This window comes from Pecten maximus, chromosome 9, assembly GCF_902652985.1.
Source record: "Pecten maximus chromosome 9, xPecMax1.1, whole genome shotgun sequence".
NCBI classification, from domain to species: domain Eukaryota; kingdom Metazoa; phylum Mollusca; class Bivalvia; order Pectinida; family Pectinidae; genus Pecten; species Pecten maximus.
The window spans coordinates 18,657,482-18,671,977 of record NC_047023.1 but is presented as its reverse complement, the minus strand read 5'-3'; the positions used below and the strand labels follow the sequence as shown (position 1 = coordinate 18,671,977).

The 14,496-nt window shown below is 38.9% G+C and overlaps 1 protein-coding gene across 1 annotated transcript in view; it reads right to left on the bottom strand.

The window, feature by feature from the left end:
• LOC117333849 (A disintegrin and metalloproteinase with thrombospondin motifs 7-like) overlaps positions 1-13,800 on the bottom strand; it is a 66,355-nt gene extending 52,555 nt beyond the window's left edge. Inside the window, 1 exon segment of the mRNA XM_033893264.1 lies at positions 13,450-13,800. Within this exon segment, the coding sequence (XP_033749155.1) occupies positions 13,450-13,567 (118 nt within the window). The 5' untranslated portion in view covers positions 13,568-13,800.
• Between the last annotated feature and the right edge of the window lie 696 nt (positions 13,801-14,496).

Below are 14,496 nucleotides of genomic sequence, written 5' to 3'. Positions count from 1 at the left end.
ACGAGCAGCGACCACTTAACCGTGAATAAATCTGGGACGACAGCAAACCACAAAACACAAATACAAAATTGTAGTACACTTCATTTTATCAATATAACACCACATTCGTATTGTGTTTGGAAGGGCGGGTAGTTTCTGAGGAAAAAAAGTTACCGATGATGTTGATGAATGTTGTACCATTCTTTTGACAAACAATGGTAGATACACATGTAAAACCATTTTCAGATAAAAATAAGACTTGCTGAATATTGTTAGACTGCAATATTGAAAACAAAACTTTGTTTGAGTGATTTGGCGGCTTGTGGCATCCGACGAAACTTTGTGGTGTACGAAAGCAATACGAGTATCACAACACTCATTAGAGAGCTGTGTGTGTAGGTATAACAGTTCTCTATCACCAAACTACACTGATCAGGACACGGCTCATTCCCTAGGATATACGGAGCGTACGCAATGGACAAAATGTCTGTCGGAATCTGCGTCATTCATACCGCTATGACGCGAGTCTGCAGCTAACAGTACTGAGATCATAACACATGTTCGTTAGACATATTCGGAACTAGTATGTGGTGCTGCTTTGCTCTGTTTAAGATGTTGCGTCCTTTCAAGGTCAAGGACGAGGCCATTCGGAACCATGTAGTACAAGCGTACCTCCTCACTGTAACATTCCTAAAAGCAGCTGGATTGAACGTCGGTCAAAAAAATACATTGATGTATTTGAGAGAACGGGTTATGGGCTTTGTGCTAATGACAAGAAGGAATATCAACAACCCTGCTGTCGCTACCATGTTGTGCCGTGCAATGAAAGCAAAGAAATCTAGTAATCCTATTTTAGAAAAGAAGTTAGACTGGTACGAACTTTGGTGATCGGTAGCGCAGAGATAACACCCAAAGTGTGGCAATTGGGGTAGACGATTATTTTGGTCACCTTAATGTCACCTAAATAGAAAATACGAAAGAAATGTCCCGATTCTTCAGGGGACCCACTTTAAGACGCATATGCGATCAATATGTAGTGGGATACAGTGGGCCTTATTCTTGGGCTCCCCAATGTCCATGAACAGAAGATCCGCGTTCCTGCTTGGGGACCCACAATTAGTCACCTCTTTCGACATGACGTGAGATAGATACAGTAGGCATGTCCTTTTCATATTAAAATTATAAATAAAATTGAGCTTTATGATTTTGGTACCTAGGATATGTCTGATTCTAAGTTTCAAACTAGAGGCAGATAACCTAGTATTAGACTTTAGCTTGGCAATTCTTAACAAAAAAGGGGTCTGGCGGCCAGTCTACTTTTAACCATCCTGCACTGGTTTCGAAATTATTGTAAAATATAATAAAGTTTATATAAAGAACTTAACAAGATACAGAGAACTAAATAATAGTACTATATAAGTTTATCGCTATAAAAACTTGATGCTTTCTAGTCTAATTAGTCTATGATTACATTCCAGAGGGCGATTAGTGTTGTCGGTGGTTGTCGAGCAGGGGTATGTCACGCTTCAGTATGGTAAGCATCAAACGGCCAGCGTCTACACTGACGTATATATATTGTCTTTGATGATAATTATCCTCATTAAAACATCATTGTCCTAATTGGTAATCGACAGTTAGATATGCGAGTACTTTCATTATAGAAACTATATCGGGCCCCAGGATAAGTGGCCGATTTGGCGACAATGCAGGCATGTCTGGTGAAGGAAGATACATAACATTAGAGTACTCTAATAACTAGGTGTAATATCAGGATGGTTAAAAGTGACGAATTTTTCTTTCTGTATCTTTTTAAATGTTTCAAATTCCAAAATGTGCATCAGACGTTTACAGTCACACCCCAAACACCTGTAATTATATAATTAGTGTCCTTTATTTCGTTTCTACCTTTGATAACAGATATGGCATGAATCGGAGACGTACAACACCTATAACACATCGTCTGGGCGTCTGGGAAAGTCTGCCAGCCCCTCTCTCTCAGTCAGACAGGGAAGATGGTAACTCGACTCAACGTGTCGCACAGCGTTTCCGGAATTCTGGTCCGGAACAATACACCGTTTAGTTATCACATAGACGGACCCTGACTTTAAATTGTAAAAAGTAACGTCGCGGCGGATGAAACAAATTTGTAGTACATGTACAACACATGATATATGATGAGAGGGCCCCAGGTGAGATAGATTCACCTGGACAGACGCCTAAGGTGTGACAGTACACACGTCCCGTTACAACAAGACACGTGATCTTTGACCTTAAATCGAGGTGGTCCTTTTTTTCCAGTTAATATAATTTCATATACTTACTCTCCATGAAAGACACAACAGGATATTGAAAAGTTATCAAGTATTTTGTTACTCCAGGGTAGTCGGGCCAATGTTATGGGTTAAGAAATAGTATTAGAAGTGTCTCTGATCTAGTTTAGACTGAGGTAGAAATCGAACAAGTTGTTTGCCTCCTTAAGGAAGGCATTCTAAGCTGATTATATTAAAGGTCCTCGGGCATTATAATTTAATCCTTTATCTCTTCAGTTTGTTTTTCACATATTATTAAAAACCGTCTTTGTCCTTACTTTCCACCAGAAGCGTTTGAAATGAGAGAAGGTGATTTGTAGATACATATGAATGGTCGTACTCGTCTCATACTCCACCAGATTGCGGTAGGTAAATAAATTAAACAGGGTCATCCTGCCCGTCTCGTAGAATGTTAGATATGTAATTACCTTACATCAAAGACGTGTATAACAGACATGTCAAGCGATCGAAGTTTAAGGTCGACATTTCTATTATGAGGAGATTCCAATCATATTAGACATATAATTAAGAAATTGATAGAGGTCGTGTAGGTCAGATCAGTCTCTCCGTTGTTAACGCGGGTGAAAGACAGTACTAGTGTGCGTGACAATGACAGGGACGATATCAATGAAGAGGAAATAGTAGACGAGAGATAGCCATTATTCATTTAAAAATTATTGACGGTAGAAGGCCAATAGACGTATAATATGACTTACAATATAATGCGCTAAATGAATGGGATCGGTATTGTCTGCTAATGACGGTCTATATGTATTTGTAAAATATTTAGTAAAGTACTCAGATTCAGTTAAAGGAAACTGCAGAATGAGGCTCTTTATGCGTGAGATCCCAGCGGAGTAACGAACCGTAGATACTATTGTGAGGTCTAGGATTCTTTATCCAAAAAAGGCTTTTGAACAATTAATGTGACTTCCAACGTGCTAGGCACTTGATAACTGTGTAACATGTTTTTATTGTGTTGATTTATTATTCGATCTGTATGATATTGTTTGGACGTGACATGCAATAAAGTTGACGTGAACGGTATTGCAACTTTGAGAAAAGACAAACAATATTAGTTAGTTCTGTCTAACAAAGTCATCAACCTCTTTCTGCTTTTATCAATGAACGACCGCATTTCTTGTCCCGAAAATAACATTTCTCAATCAAATTTTAAAATTGAAAAAAGAACCTTTGTGAGCTTTTTAAGCGAATGCGACAATCATGAATACGATCTCTGTTACTTTTACATCGATGAAAACATATGAATTGACATTTACACACGGTAACACACTATAGATGTAATCAATCCATTATGGACCGGAAGCGGACGGTATAGGGCCGTCAGGCAGGGTTGTTCACCAAACATCAGTCTTATCAACTTATATTATACTGTCGATAACGTGGAGCGAAACCTCGGTATATTATCATAATGTCGATAACGTGGAGTGACACCTCGGTATATTATTATACTGTCGATAACGTGGAGTGACACCTCGGTATATTATTATACTGTCGATAACGTGGAGTGACACCTCGGTATATTATTATACTGTCGATAACGTGGAGTGACACCTCGGTATATTATTGCACTGTCGATAACGTGGAGCGACACCTCGGTATATTATTATACTGTCGATAACGTGGAGTGACACCTCGGTATATCATTATACTGTCGATAACATAGAGTGACACCTCGGTATATTATTATACTGTCGATAACGTGGAGTGACACCTTGGTATATTATTATACTGTCGATAACGTGGAGTGACACCTTGGTATATTATTATACTGTCGATAACGTGGAGCGACACCTCGGTATATTATTATACTTTCGATAACGTGGAGCGACACCTTGGTATATTATTATACTGTCGATAACGTGGAGTGACACCTTGGTATATTATTATAATGTCGATAACGTGGAGTGACACCTTGGTATATTATTATACTTTCGATAACGTGGAGTGACACCTTGGTATATTATTATACTGTCGATAACGTGGAGTGACACCTCGGTATATTATTATACTGTCGATAACGTGGAGTGACACCTCGGTATATTATTATACTGTCGATAACGTGGAGTGACACCTCGGTATATTATTATACTGTCGATAACGTGGAGTGACACCTCGGTATATTATACTGTCGATAACGTGGAGTGACACCTCGGTATATTATTATACTGTCGATAACGTGGAGCGACACCTCGGTATATTATTATACTGTCGATAACGTGGAGTGACACCTCGGTATATTATTATACTGTCGATAACGTGGAGCGACACCTCGGTATATTATTATACTGTCGATAACGTGGAGTGACACCTCGGTATATTATTATACTGTCGATAACGTGGAGTGACACCTCGGTATATTATTATACTGTCGATAACGTGGAGCGACACCTCGGTATATTATACTGTCAATAACGTGGAGTGACACCTCGGTATATTATTATACTGTCGATAACGTGGAGTGACACCTCGGTATATTATTATACTGTCGATAACGTGGAGTGACACCTCGGTATATTATTATACTGTCAATAACGTGGAGTGACACCTTGGTATATTATTATACTGTCGATAACGTGGAGCGACACCTCGGTATATCATTATACTGTCGATAACGTGGAGTGACACCTCGGTATATTATTATACTGTCAATAACGTGGAGCGACACCTCGGTATATTATTATACTGTCGATAACGTGGAGCGACACCTCGGTATATTATACTGTCGATAACGTGGAGTGACACCTCGGTATATTATTATACTGTCGATAACGTGGAGTGACACCTCGGTATATTATACTGTCGATAACGTGGAGCGACACCGCGGTATATTATTATACTGTCGATAACGTGGAGCGACACCTCGGTATATTATACTGTCAATAACGTAGAGCGACACCTCGGTATATTATTATACTGTCGATAACGTGGAGTGACACCTCGGTATATTATACTGTCGATAACGTGGAGTGACACCTCGGTATATTATTATACTGTCAATAACGTGGAGTGACACCTCGGTATATTATTATACTGTCAATAACGTGGAGTGACACCTTGGTATATTATTATACTGTCGATAACGTGGAGCGACACCTCGGTATATCATTATACTGTCGATAACGTGGAGTGACACCTCGGTATATTATTATACTGTCAATAACGTGGAGCGACACCTCGGTATATTATTATACTGTCGATAACGTGGAGTGACACCTCGGTATATTATTATACTGTCGATAACATAGAGTGACACCTCGGTATATTATTATACTGTCGATAACGTGGAGTTACACCTCGGTATATTATTATACTGTCGATAACGTGGAGTGACACCTCGGTATATTATTATACTGTCGATAACATAGAGTGACACCTCGGTATATTATTATACTGTCGATAACATAGAGTGACACCTCGGTATATTATTATACTGTCGATAACGTGGAGCGACACCTCGGTATATTATTATACTGTCAATAACGTGGAGTGACACCTCGGTATATTATTATACTGTCGATAACATAGAGTGACACCTCGGTATATTATTATACTGTCGATAACGTGGAGCGACACCTCGGTATATTATTATACTGTCGATAACGTGGAGCGACACCTCGGTATATTATTATACTGTCGATAACTTGGAGCGACACCTTGGTATATTATTATACTGTCGATAACGTGGAGTGACACCTCGGTATATTATTATACTGTCGATAACGTGGAGTGACACCTCGGTATATTATTATACTGTCGATAACGTGGAGTGACACCTCGGTATATTATTATACTGTCAATAACGTGGAGTGACACCTCGGTATATTATTATACTGTCGATAACATAGAGTGACACCTCGGTATATTATTATACTGTCGATAACGTGGAGCGACACCTCGGTATATTATTATACTGTCGATAACGTGGAGCGACACCTCGGTATATTATTATACTGTCGATAACGTGGAGCGACACCTCGGTATATTATTATACTGTCGATAACGTGGAGCGACACCTCGGTATATTATTATACTGTCGATAACGTGGAGTGACACCTCGGTATATTATTATACTGTCGATAACGTGGAGCGACACCTCGGTATATTATTATACTGTCGATAACGTGGAGTGACACCTCGGTATATTATACTGTCGATAACGTGGAGTGACACCTCGGTATATTATTATACTGTCGATAACGTGGAGTGACACCTCGGTATATTATTATACTGTCGATAACGTGGAGTGACACCTCGGTATATTATTATACTGTCGATAACGTGGAGTGACACCTCGGTATATTATTATACTGTCGATAACGTGGAGTGACACCTCGGTATATTATTATACTGTCGATAACGTGGAGTGACACCTCGGTATATTATTATACTGTCGATAACGTGGAGTGACACCTCGGTATATTATTATACTGTCGATAACGTGGAGTGACACCTCGGTATATTATTATACTGTCGATAACGTGGAGCGACACCTCGGTATATTATTATACTGTCGATAACGTGGAGCGACACCTCGGTATATTATTATACTGTCGATAACGTGGAGTGACACCTCGGTATATCATTATACTGTCGATAACGTGGAGCGACACCTCGGTATATTATTATACTGTCGATAACGTGGAGTGACACCTCGGTATATTATTATACTGTCGATAACGTGGAGTGACACCTCGGTATATTATTATACTGTCGATAACATAGAGTGACACCTCGGTATATTATTATACTGTCGATAACGTGGAGCGACACCTCGGTATATTATTATACTGTCGATAACGTGGAGTGACACCTCGGTATATTATTATACTGTCGATAACGTGGAGTGACACCTCGGTATATTATTATACTGTCGATAACATAGAGTGACACCTCGGTATATTATTATACTGTCGATAACGTGGAGTGACACCTCGGTATATTATTATACTGTCGATAACGTGGAGTGACACCTCGGTATATTATTATACTGTCGATAACGTGGAGCGACATCTCGGTATATTATTATACTGTCGATAACGTGGAGCGACACCTCGGTATATTATTATACTGTCGATAACGTGGAGCGACACCTCGGTATATTATTATACTGTCGATAACGTGGAGTGACACCTTGGTATATTATTATACTGTCGATAACGTGGAGTGACACCTCGGTATATTATTATACTGTCGATAACATGAAGTGACACCTCGGTATATTATTATACTGTCGATAACGTGGAGCGACACCTCGGTATATTATTATTATGCGGAGCCACAGTCGGGTATTATATAGAACAGTCTCCTCGATTTATTATCATTCTACTGATAACGTGGAGTGACACCCTTATATATAATACTATTGAATTATCAATTGGATGATTTAAACAACCGTAATTCGATATCCTTCCTTCCCTAGGTGTTGTCCTGGTTTACAAAGCGTCAGTCTTACGTAGGACATAATTCGCAAATAAACGCGATATTATTTTCAATTGATTTCGTTTTTGAACCCGCAATCAAAATTTTAAAGTGTGTCAATGACTACGATTTGTCATACTATTGTGTGTACAAGTGTATAATACGTGTTTTGTTTGCATTTTTTAAGAAAAGTACCTATACGTTTATTTACATAGATCACCAGGTCAAAACGATGAAACGCCATGTGTAAATATATATGAATGACGACAAAACTTGAATGGCGCCGAACTGTGTTGGGAACCACCCTCGCTATAGAGAAGACAAACTGAAGTGGGAGCAACCCTCGCTATAAAGAAGACTACTGTCCGTACAATAACGTACCTCACCAATTTACTGAGTGGAATCGGGAAGTGTTTGGTTTCATCTGCCCGGGCCCCGGGGACTGGTGATATACTGTCTCATTACCACAAACTACAGAACAACCGGAAGTGGTACGCGTGGTGATTTTGCCGGAAGATCTCGGTAGACTACCGAATTATGAGGAGGTTGTTTGTGTGACATGAAAATAAAAGAATGTTTTTTACGATCATTTTACCATTATATTAAGAGTTATCAGTGATAAGATGACATGGGAAAACACAATTTGGGACATGAAGGTCATTAATCAAATGTGACAAAGTGTGTTTAGTGGTACCTGTCCTTTCCTGTATTGAGATAAGAACCTGTGCCACTTCAATATACCTTCGGGGACACACTAATAAACGTTCCTATAACGAAATCATTAAGTCACTGTGGCAGACAGAGACAACACTTACGTGTCCGTGGATAAAGTACACTAATCGATCAATCTATCTGTGACCTCTCTACCAATGACAGGCTCGTCAAACACACTTTTCCATAGTGATTATTCTTTGAATTGATGTCAAGTATACTGCTTGAATTAAACCACCAAATTCATCACGAATGTTAAGTAACATTCTTTAACAATGATGTTATGAATATCTTAAGAAAAAACACTCCCTTGTAATACTCAATCAAAAACAAAATCATTTGTTTTATATATACAATGCGTGTAATTCAATGACACCATCTGAGTATATTAGGCGCTTTAATTGCCGAATTATGCATGAACAGTTACATAAAAATGAACACATGTTTTGTGATCAGGAAATGAGACGAATCAATTAACATGAGTGTATCATTAACACGTTTTAAGCATTTCTTTCCTTAGCTCAAACTAATTTGCGCCATTTTATTCATTTACTATATTTTCACAGAGTGCTTTCTATCGAACAAAATATTGACAAGTTTGTCAGTGTATCATAAAGTATGTATTGTGTATTGTAGTATAACGGTTCCACAGTGATGTATACTAGTACAGCGCAAACAGCCACTAAACTATACAACCAAATAACCATTGACCATTGGCTACCATTGAATGGCGAGAGTGGCTGGACCACGTGATAGTGGCTACCATTGAATGGCGAGAGTGGCTGGACCACGTGATAGTGGCTACCATTGAATGGAGAGAGTGGCTGGACCATGTGATAGTGGCTACCATTGAATTGCGAGGGTGGCTGGACCATGTGATAGTGGCTACAATTGAATGGCGAGGGTGGTTTGACCACGTGACAGTCGCCTACCATTGCACAATAAGGTTTGCTGGACCATCAAGGTTGCTGAACCACGTGACAGTCGCCTACTATGACGTATTAACGTTGCTGGACCACGTGACAGTCGCCAACCAATGCATAATAAGGTCGCATTCTATTGCATGGTAAGATTGGACAAACCATACTCGGCTACCATTGCACGGTTTGGTTATAGGACTAACTACATTGCCCTAGCTTTGCATGGCAAGGTTGCATTAGATGTAGACCGAGGTTTTGTTATACAAGTTATACAACGAACAGAGTGACACAAATGAGTCATACCTACAATACAAGCTGGGCCAAACTCGTGTTGTGTCTCTCATTCAATTTGTTGGATAACCTTACATGCGTATTGGCTTTCCGTAGGTAAAAGTAGCAATGGGAACCCATTACAGCGACAAATTAGCTTGATTTTCATGTAAATTTAATTATGCAAAGCAATAAGCAGTTTAATTTGTTTCCTTTGTGTAAATGTTACACTAAGATTCTCACGCAAAGCATTTACATTGTTTTATCGACATTAACCCCGGACAACATGATATGCACGTGTTTTGATGACGTAAATAGTTGCCCCACACAAACATCTCATTAGGTAAACGACTTTACCCCACAAGAGTGCTTGGGATATTTATACACTGGCTTATTAATATGTTTACGGAACCTTCTTATAAGGACGGAACTCTCGAGTTAATGGATACATATTATATAGCCAAACGTACCGACAAAGGTCACTCAGGGCAACATATCTAGAGAAGCATGGTCTTTATTGACAGGTGGCCGTTTATAGAAGGCATGTGATACATTGGAAACCGAATTTCGCGATGAAGGTCGCTGTTTATGGACAGGTTTTAGTTATTTGGTCTTTAGGACAGGTTTTAGTTATTTGGTCTTTAGGACAGGTTCAGCTTTGTATGCAAGTATAGATTTCATACCGAGATCCCGAGTATAGTGCCCGACACTACTCCACATCTGCTTGTCCAGGATGGCTTCTTGACATTATATGTTTATTTCTCGTGTGTACCTTTTGTCCGGACACATGGATTTTTGACCTCCTGGTGACACAAGCTGACCCCACCGCTATGGTTACCATGGTTACTGGGGTATCAGTTACCCGCCCTTCCTCTGGACCATGTTCACGGTGTAATCTACCCAACACCGTGGTTGTAAGTCTGAGGGGTAACAATGCCTGTAACATTTGCATATCTGTAAACTTTCACCTCTTGTAACAATCATGTTAACAATTGTAACACACTTGAATGGGTATAACTTCTACACCCTTAAGTGAAACGACATCTATTACGGGATGAAGGACCGAAGCGTAATGAATGTGTGACGACTACAGGGTCCAATAGTCGTCGTATAATAGTTTAAACTTGAGCTTCTGATTCACGGCGTGAGAGAGGGTATCGAGAGATGTTCCAGTCCTATGGATGTATCGCTGTTTAATTACCCTGTCAATTACCATAAACATACAGTAATTACCAACACAGTGTTAGCTAACGGCAGCCATACGGTTCTGGTCTATATTAATTATGTTACACGATCGAGGATTACCGACGGCATGCCTCGCCTCTGACGTAAAACCACTACATATATACTATATAGATATATAGCCAATCAGTGCATCGACAAATTGTTTATTGACTTCTACAAAATATAAGCACATTTTCCCCTCTACTCACGGCAGATGGTCTTGTTAGAGGGGCCGCCCAGAATACGACAAACAAACTGGATCTTGTATATCGTTTAAAAATGCACGTTCAGATGTTTATTTCAGTTATAAACTGATATTATATAAGTTGCTTCTGAAATTGTCGAGATATAAATTCACCAAAATTCTGCTAGAGAGTAAATTGGGGAAGACTAAACAACGAAACGAATCTGGTCACGGATTTCCGGAATAATCTATATACAGATGAATCGTGTACATATAAGTAAAGGTTTGTGTAAATTTGTAGAAATAAAAGTACAAATACCGGACAAACCACGTGTTAGAATGAAATATGGAGCCAGAGTTGATTATCAATATTTGATAGAAACTTGTACAACAACAGCTTGGGAAACTCTATATTGAATTGTCTAAGGAACCTATGAAAGTATGGCACTGGTCATAGTTAAGGACCCGTCTATTATAGGTTTTAGGATGTAACAACATTAAAGTTGTAAGTGCTACGTAACGTCATGAAATGTGCAACTTAAACAGGAAGAAAACCATGTTAAGTACATACACGTGAGAAACACTCCAACACGTGTTTTATTTACCGTTAACACAGAATCATACAGGGACGCACTCACATCAGGGAAAGCTAAAAAGTTAGAGGGTAAGGCTGTGCGAGTGGTTACATTAGGCAAGGTAAACTCGGCTACACTCACGTTGTATAATCAAGCGCGTTAAATAATGTTAAACAGATTTTTATCATTTTATGTCAATGACATAGTATCATCAGTATAGCCCCTTAAAGGTCGATCCGACTCTCGGTTTAGAATGGGTGAGTAACGCCACCAGTCGTTAGAGTGGGCAAACAAGCCTATCGTAAGTTATCGGAGCTTCCCTATAGTCGTGTTGGCTCAGTGTCTGAGTGACAACATATCCTTTAGTTCGCCTGACAGGCCAACAGCACGCACCTTGACCCGAATTAACACTACTCAACGCTTAATTGTGCAATTATTGACACATAACATGCTAGCCCGTTATGACTGCAGTGTATTGACTTATTGTAATTTAGTGTGACAGTGTATTGACTTATTGTAATTATGTGACAGTGTATTGACTTATTGTAATTGTGACAGTGTATTGACTTATTGTAATTGTGACAGTGTATTGACTTATTGTAATTGTGACAGTGTATTGACTTATTGTAATTGTGACAGTGTATTGACTTATTGTAATTATGTGACAGTGTATTGACTTATTGTAATTGTGACAGTGTATTGACTTATTGTAATTGTGACAGTGTATTGACTTATTGTAATTATGTGACAGTGTATTGACTTATTGTAATTGTGACAGTGTATTGACTTATTGTAATTATGTGACAGTGTATTGACTTATTGTAATTGTGACAGTGTATTGACTTATTGTAATTGTGACAGTGTATTGACTTATTGTAATTGTGACAGTGTATTCAACACACGTGTAAATTATGGTATTGTAGAAGGTCTGCAATGTAAGGACTTATTTTGAAAATGTGACAGTATATTCACAGACTCCAATGATTAAAGTGTCACCCAGATAAACGGAACACGGATTCCTACCAAACTCCGGTATGATGTCAACCAGACACAGTAAACAGACTCCCATATAATGTCACCCACATATACGGGATATATACTCAAATATAGTGCATACCGACTCAAAAATTTAATGTCACCCAGATACATACTAGCTAAAAATCAATGTCACTCGGATAGATACTAACTCAAAAATAATGTCACCCAGATACATACTGACTAAAATTAATAATAATATCACCCAGATACATACTAGCTTAAAAATAATGTCACTCAGAAATATTTAAACTCAACAATAATGTCATCCAGATACATACTGACCCAAATAAAATGTCATTCAGATACACACTGACTCAAATATAATGTCATCCATATGCATACTGACTCAAATAAAATGTCATCCAGATACACACTGACTCAAATATAATGTCATCCATATGCATACTAGCTCAAAAATAATGTCATCCAGATACAGTTCACAGACTCCAGTACGATGTCACTGAGATATGAAATACAAATTCCAATATAATACCGGAGTCATACAGATAAAACTCAAATTCCCTGGTGGCAACTTACTCGTTTATAGCGTATAAAACTGAAGAGTGGTGACACTTTATTAATTATAACAAGTTTTCGGGTAATTAAGACCTCGACACCGAGTTTGTTATCAATACTACGTTAATTGATTATATGGGTTAAGCTTAACATGTATGCTGTATATTACCATGTATCTATATTATGATAAACTGGTAATTTTATTATATCGTATTTTTGGAAAAAATTACCACATATGACAGTCAACATGGATGTTACCATGGTAACGGATTGTCACCTACCTTGGTTAGAGTCCCGGAATGTGTATGGATGACTAGCCCACGTTACACTTGCTACACATAGCAATGAAAACACCAACAATTCAAACGAACGCTGAGATAGTGCCAAGGTAGATAACATTCTCAGCCTCAGTATCTGTCACAAATCTACACAGATCACGCGCGACACTTTAACACTCACGCGCACAAACAAACACGTGCCTTTCTTCTTGTAGAATACTTCCAAAACAAGACATCATACACACATCCAGACGGATACTTTTCGATTGTAAAACTTTCATTGATAGTTCATGTAAACATAGACACATACTGTGCATGCATTCCAACAACTGTACAGATGCTGTAAGCTAACTTTGGTGTAGACATAGGAGTTATACTCTCTGTATATATTCCGGCGATACCATTGGGCCGCATTGTAGGTGTGCATTCTACCGGTATTATATACCGTAGTATTACATAGGGGGAGTTCAGGGTCATTAAGCCCACAACTGATACTACGACACACACTGAACATTACCTGCCACCCCTACAGCAAACATAAACTGAACCGTATAAATATGAAACAATTTTATAGTAAGTTCATTGTCTCCCCGCCAAACCTGGTTTACATAAATATACATTTGGATGTTTCATTCACGGGAGCTTCAATCAGTCAACGTGACCCGGAATCGATATCGGGGATCAACACGAGAACATTTATCAATGAGACTACCTTGATTCACACCTGAAAAATCCTCAGGTACACGTCAGTGATTTCTTTGGTGCACCATTTAAAGCGCCGGACTAGAAATCGCAGGTACACATTTTTTTTCTCGTCTGCTGAGCTTTAAACCTCTAACTTTCACTTTACAAAGGTGTAAAAACGTGGCCGTAATATGTAAGTCTGTCGCCTAAGACGGCGTTGTTGGCACCTTAACAATGTCTAGAGCCAGGAGTCGGTTTAACGCACCAATTAGACGAACAATTTTGAAACAGTATATAAACAACGACTCTGAAATTGCTGAGTTGTGAAATTAATGTCCAGGATAGAGCGAGAGCATGTATGCATCG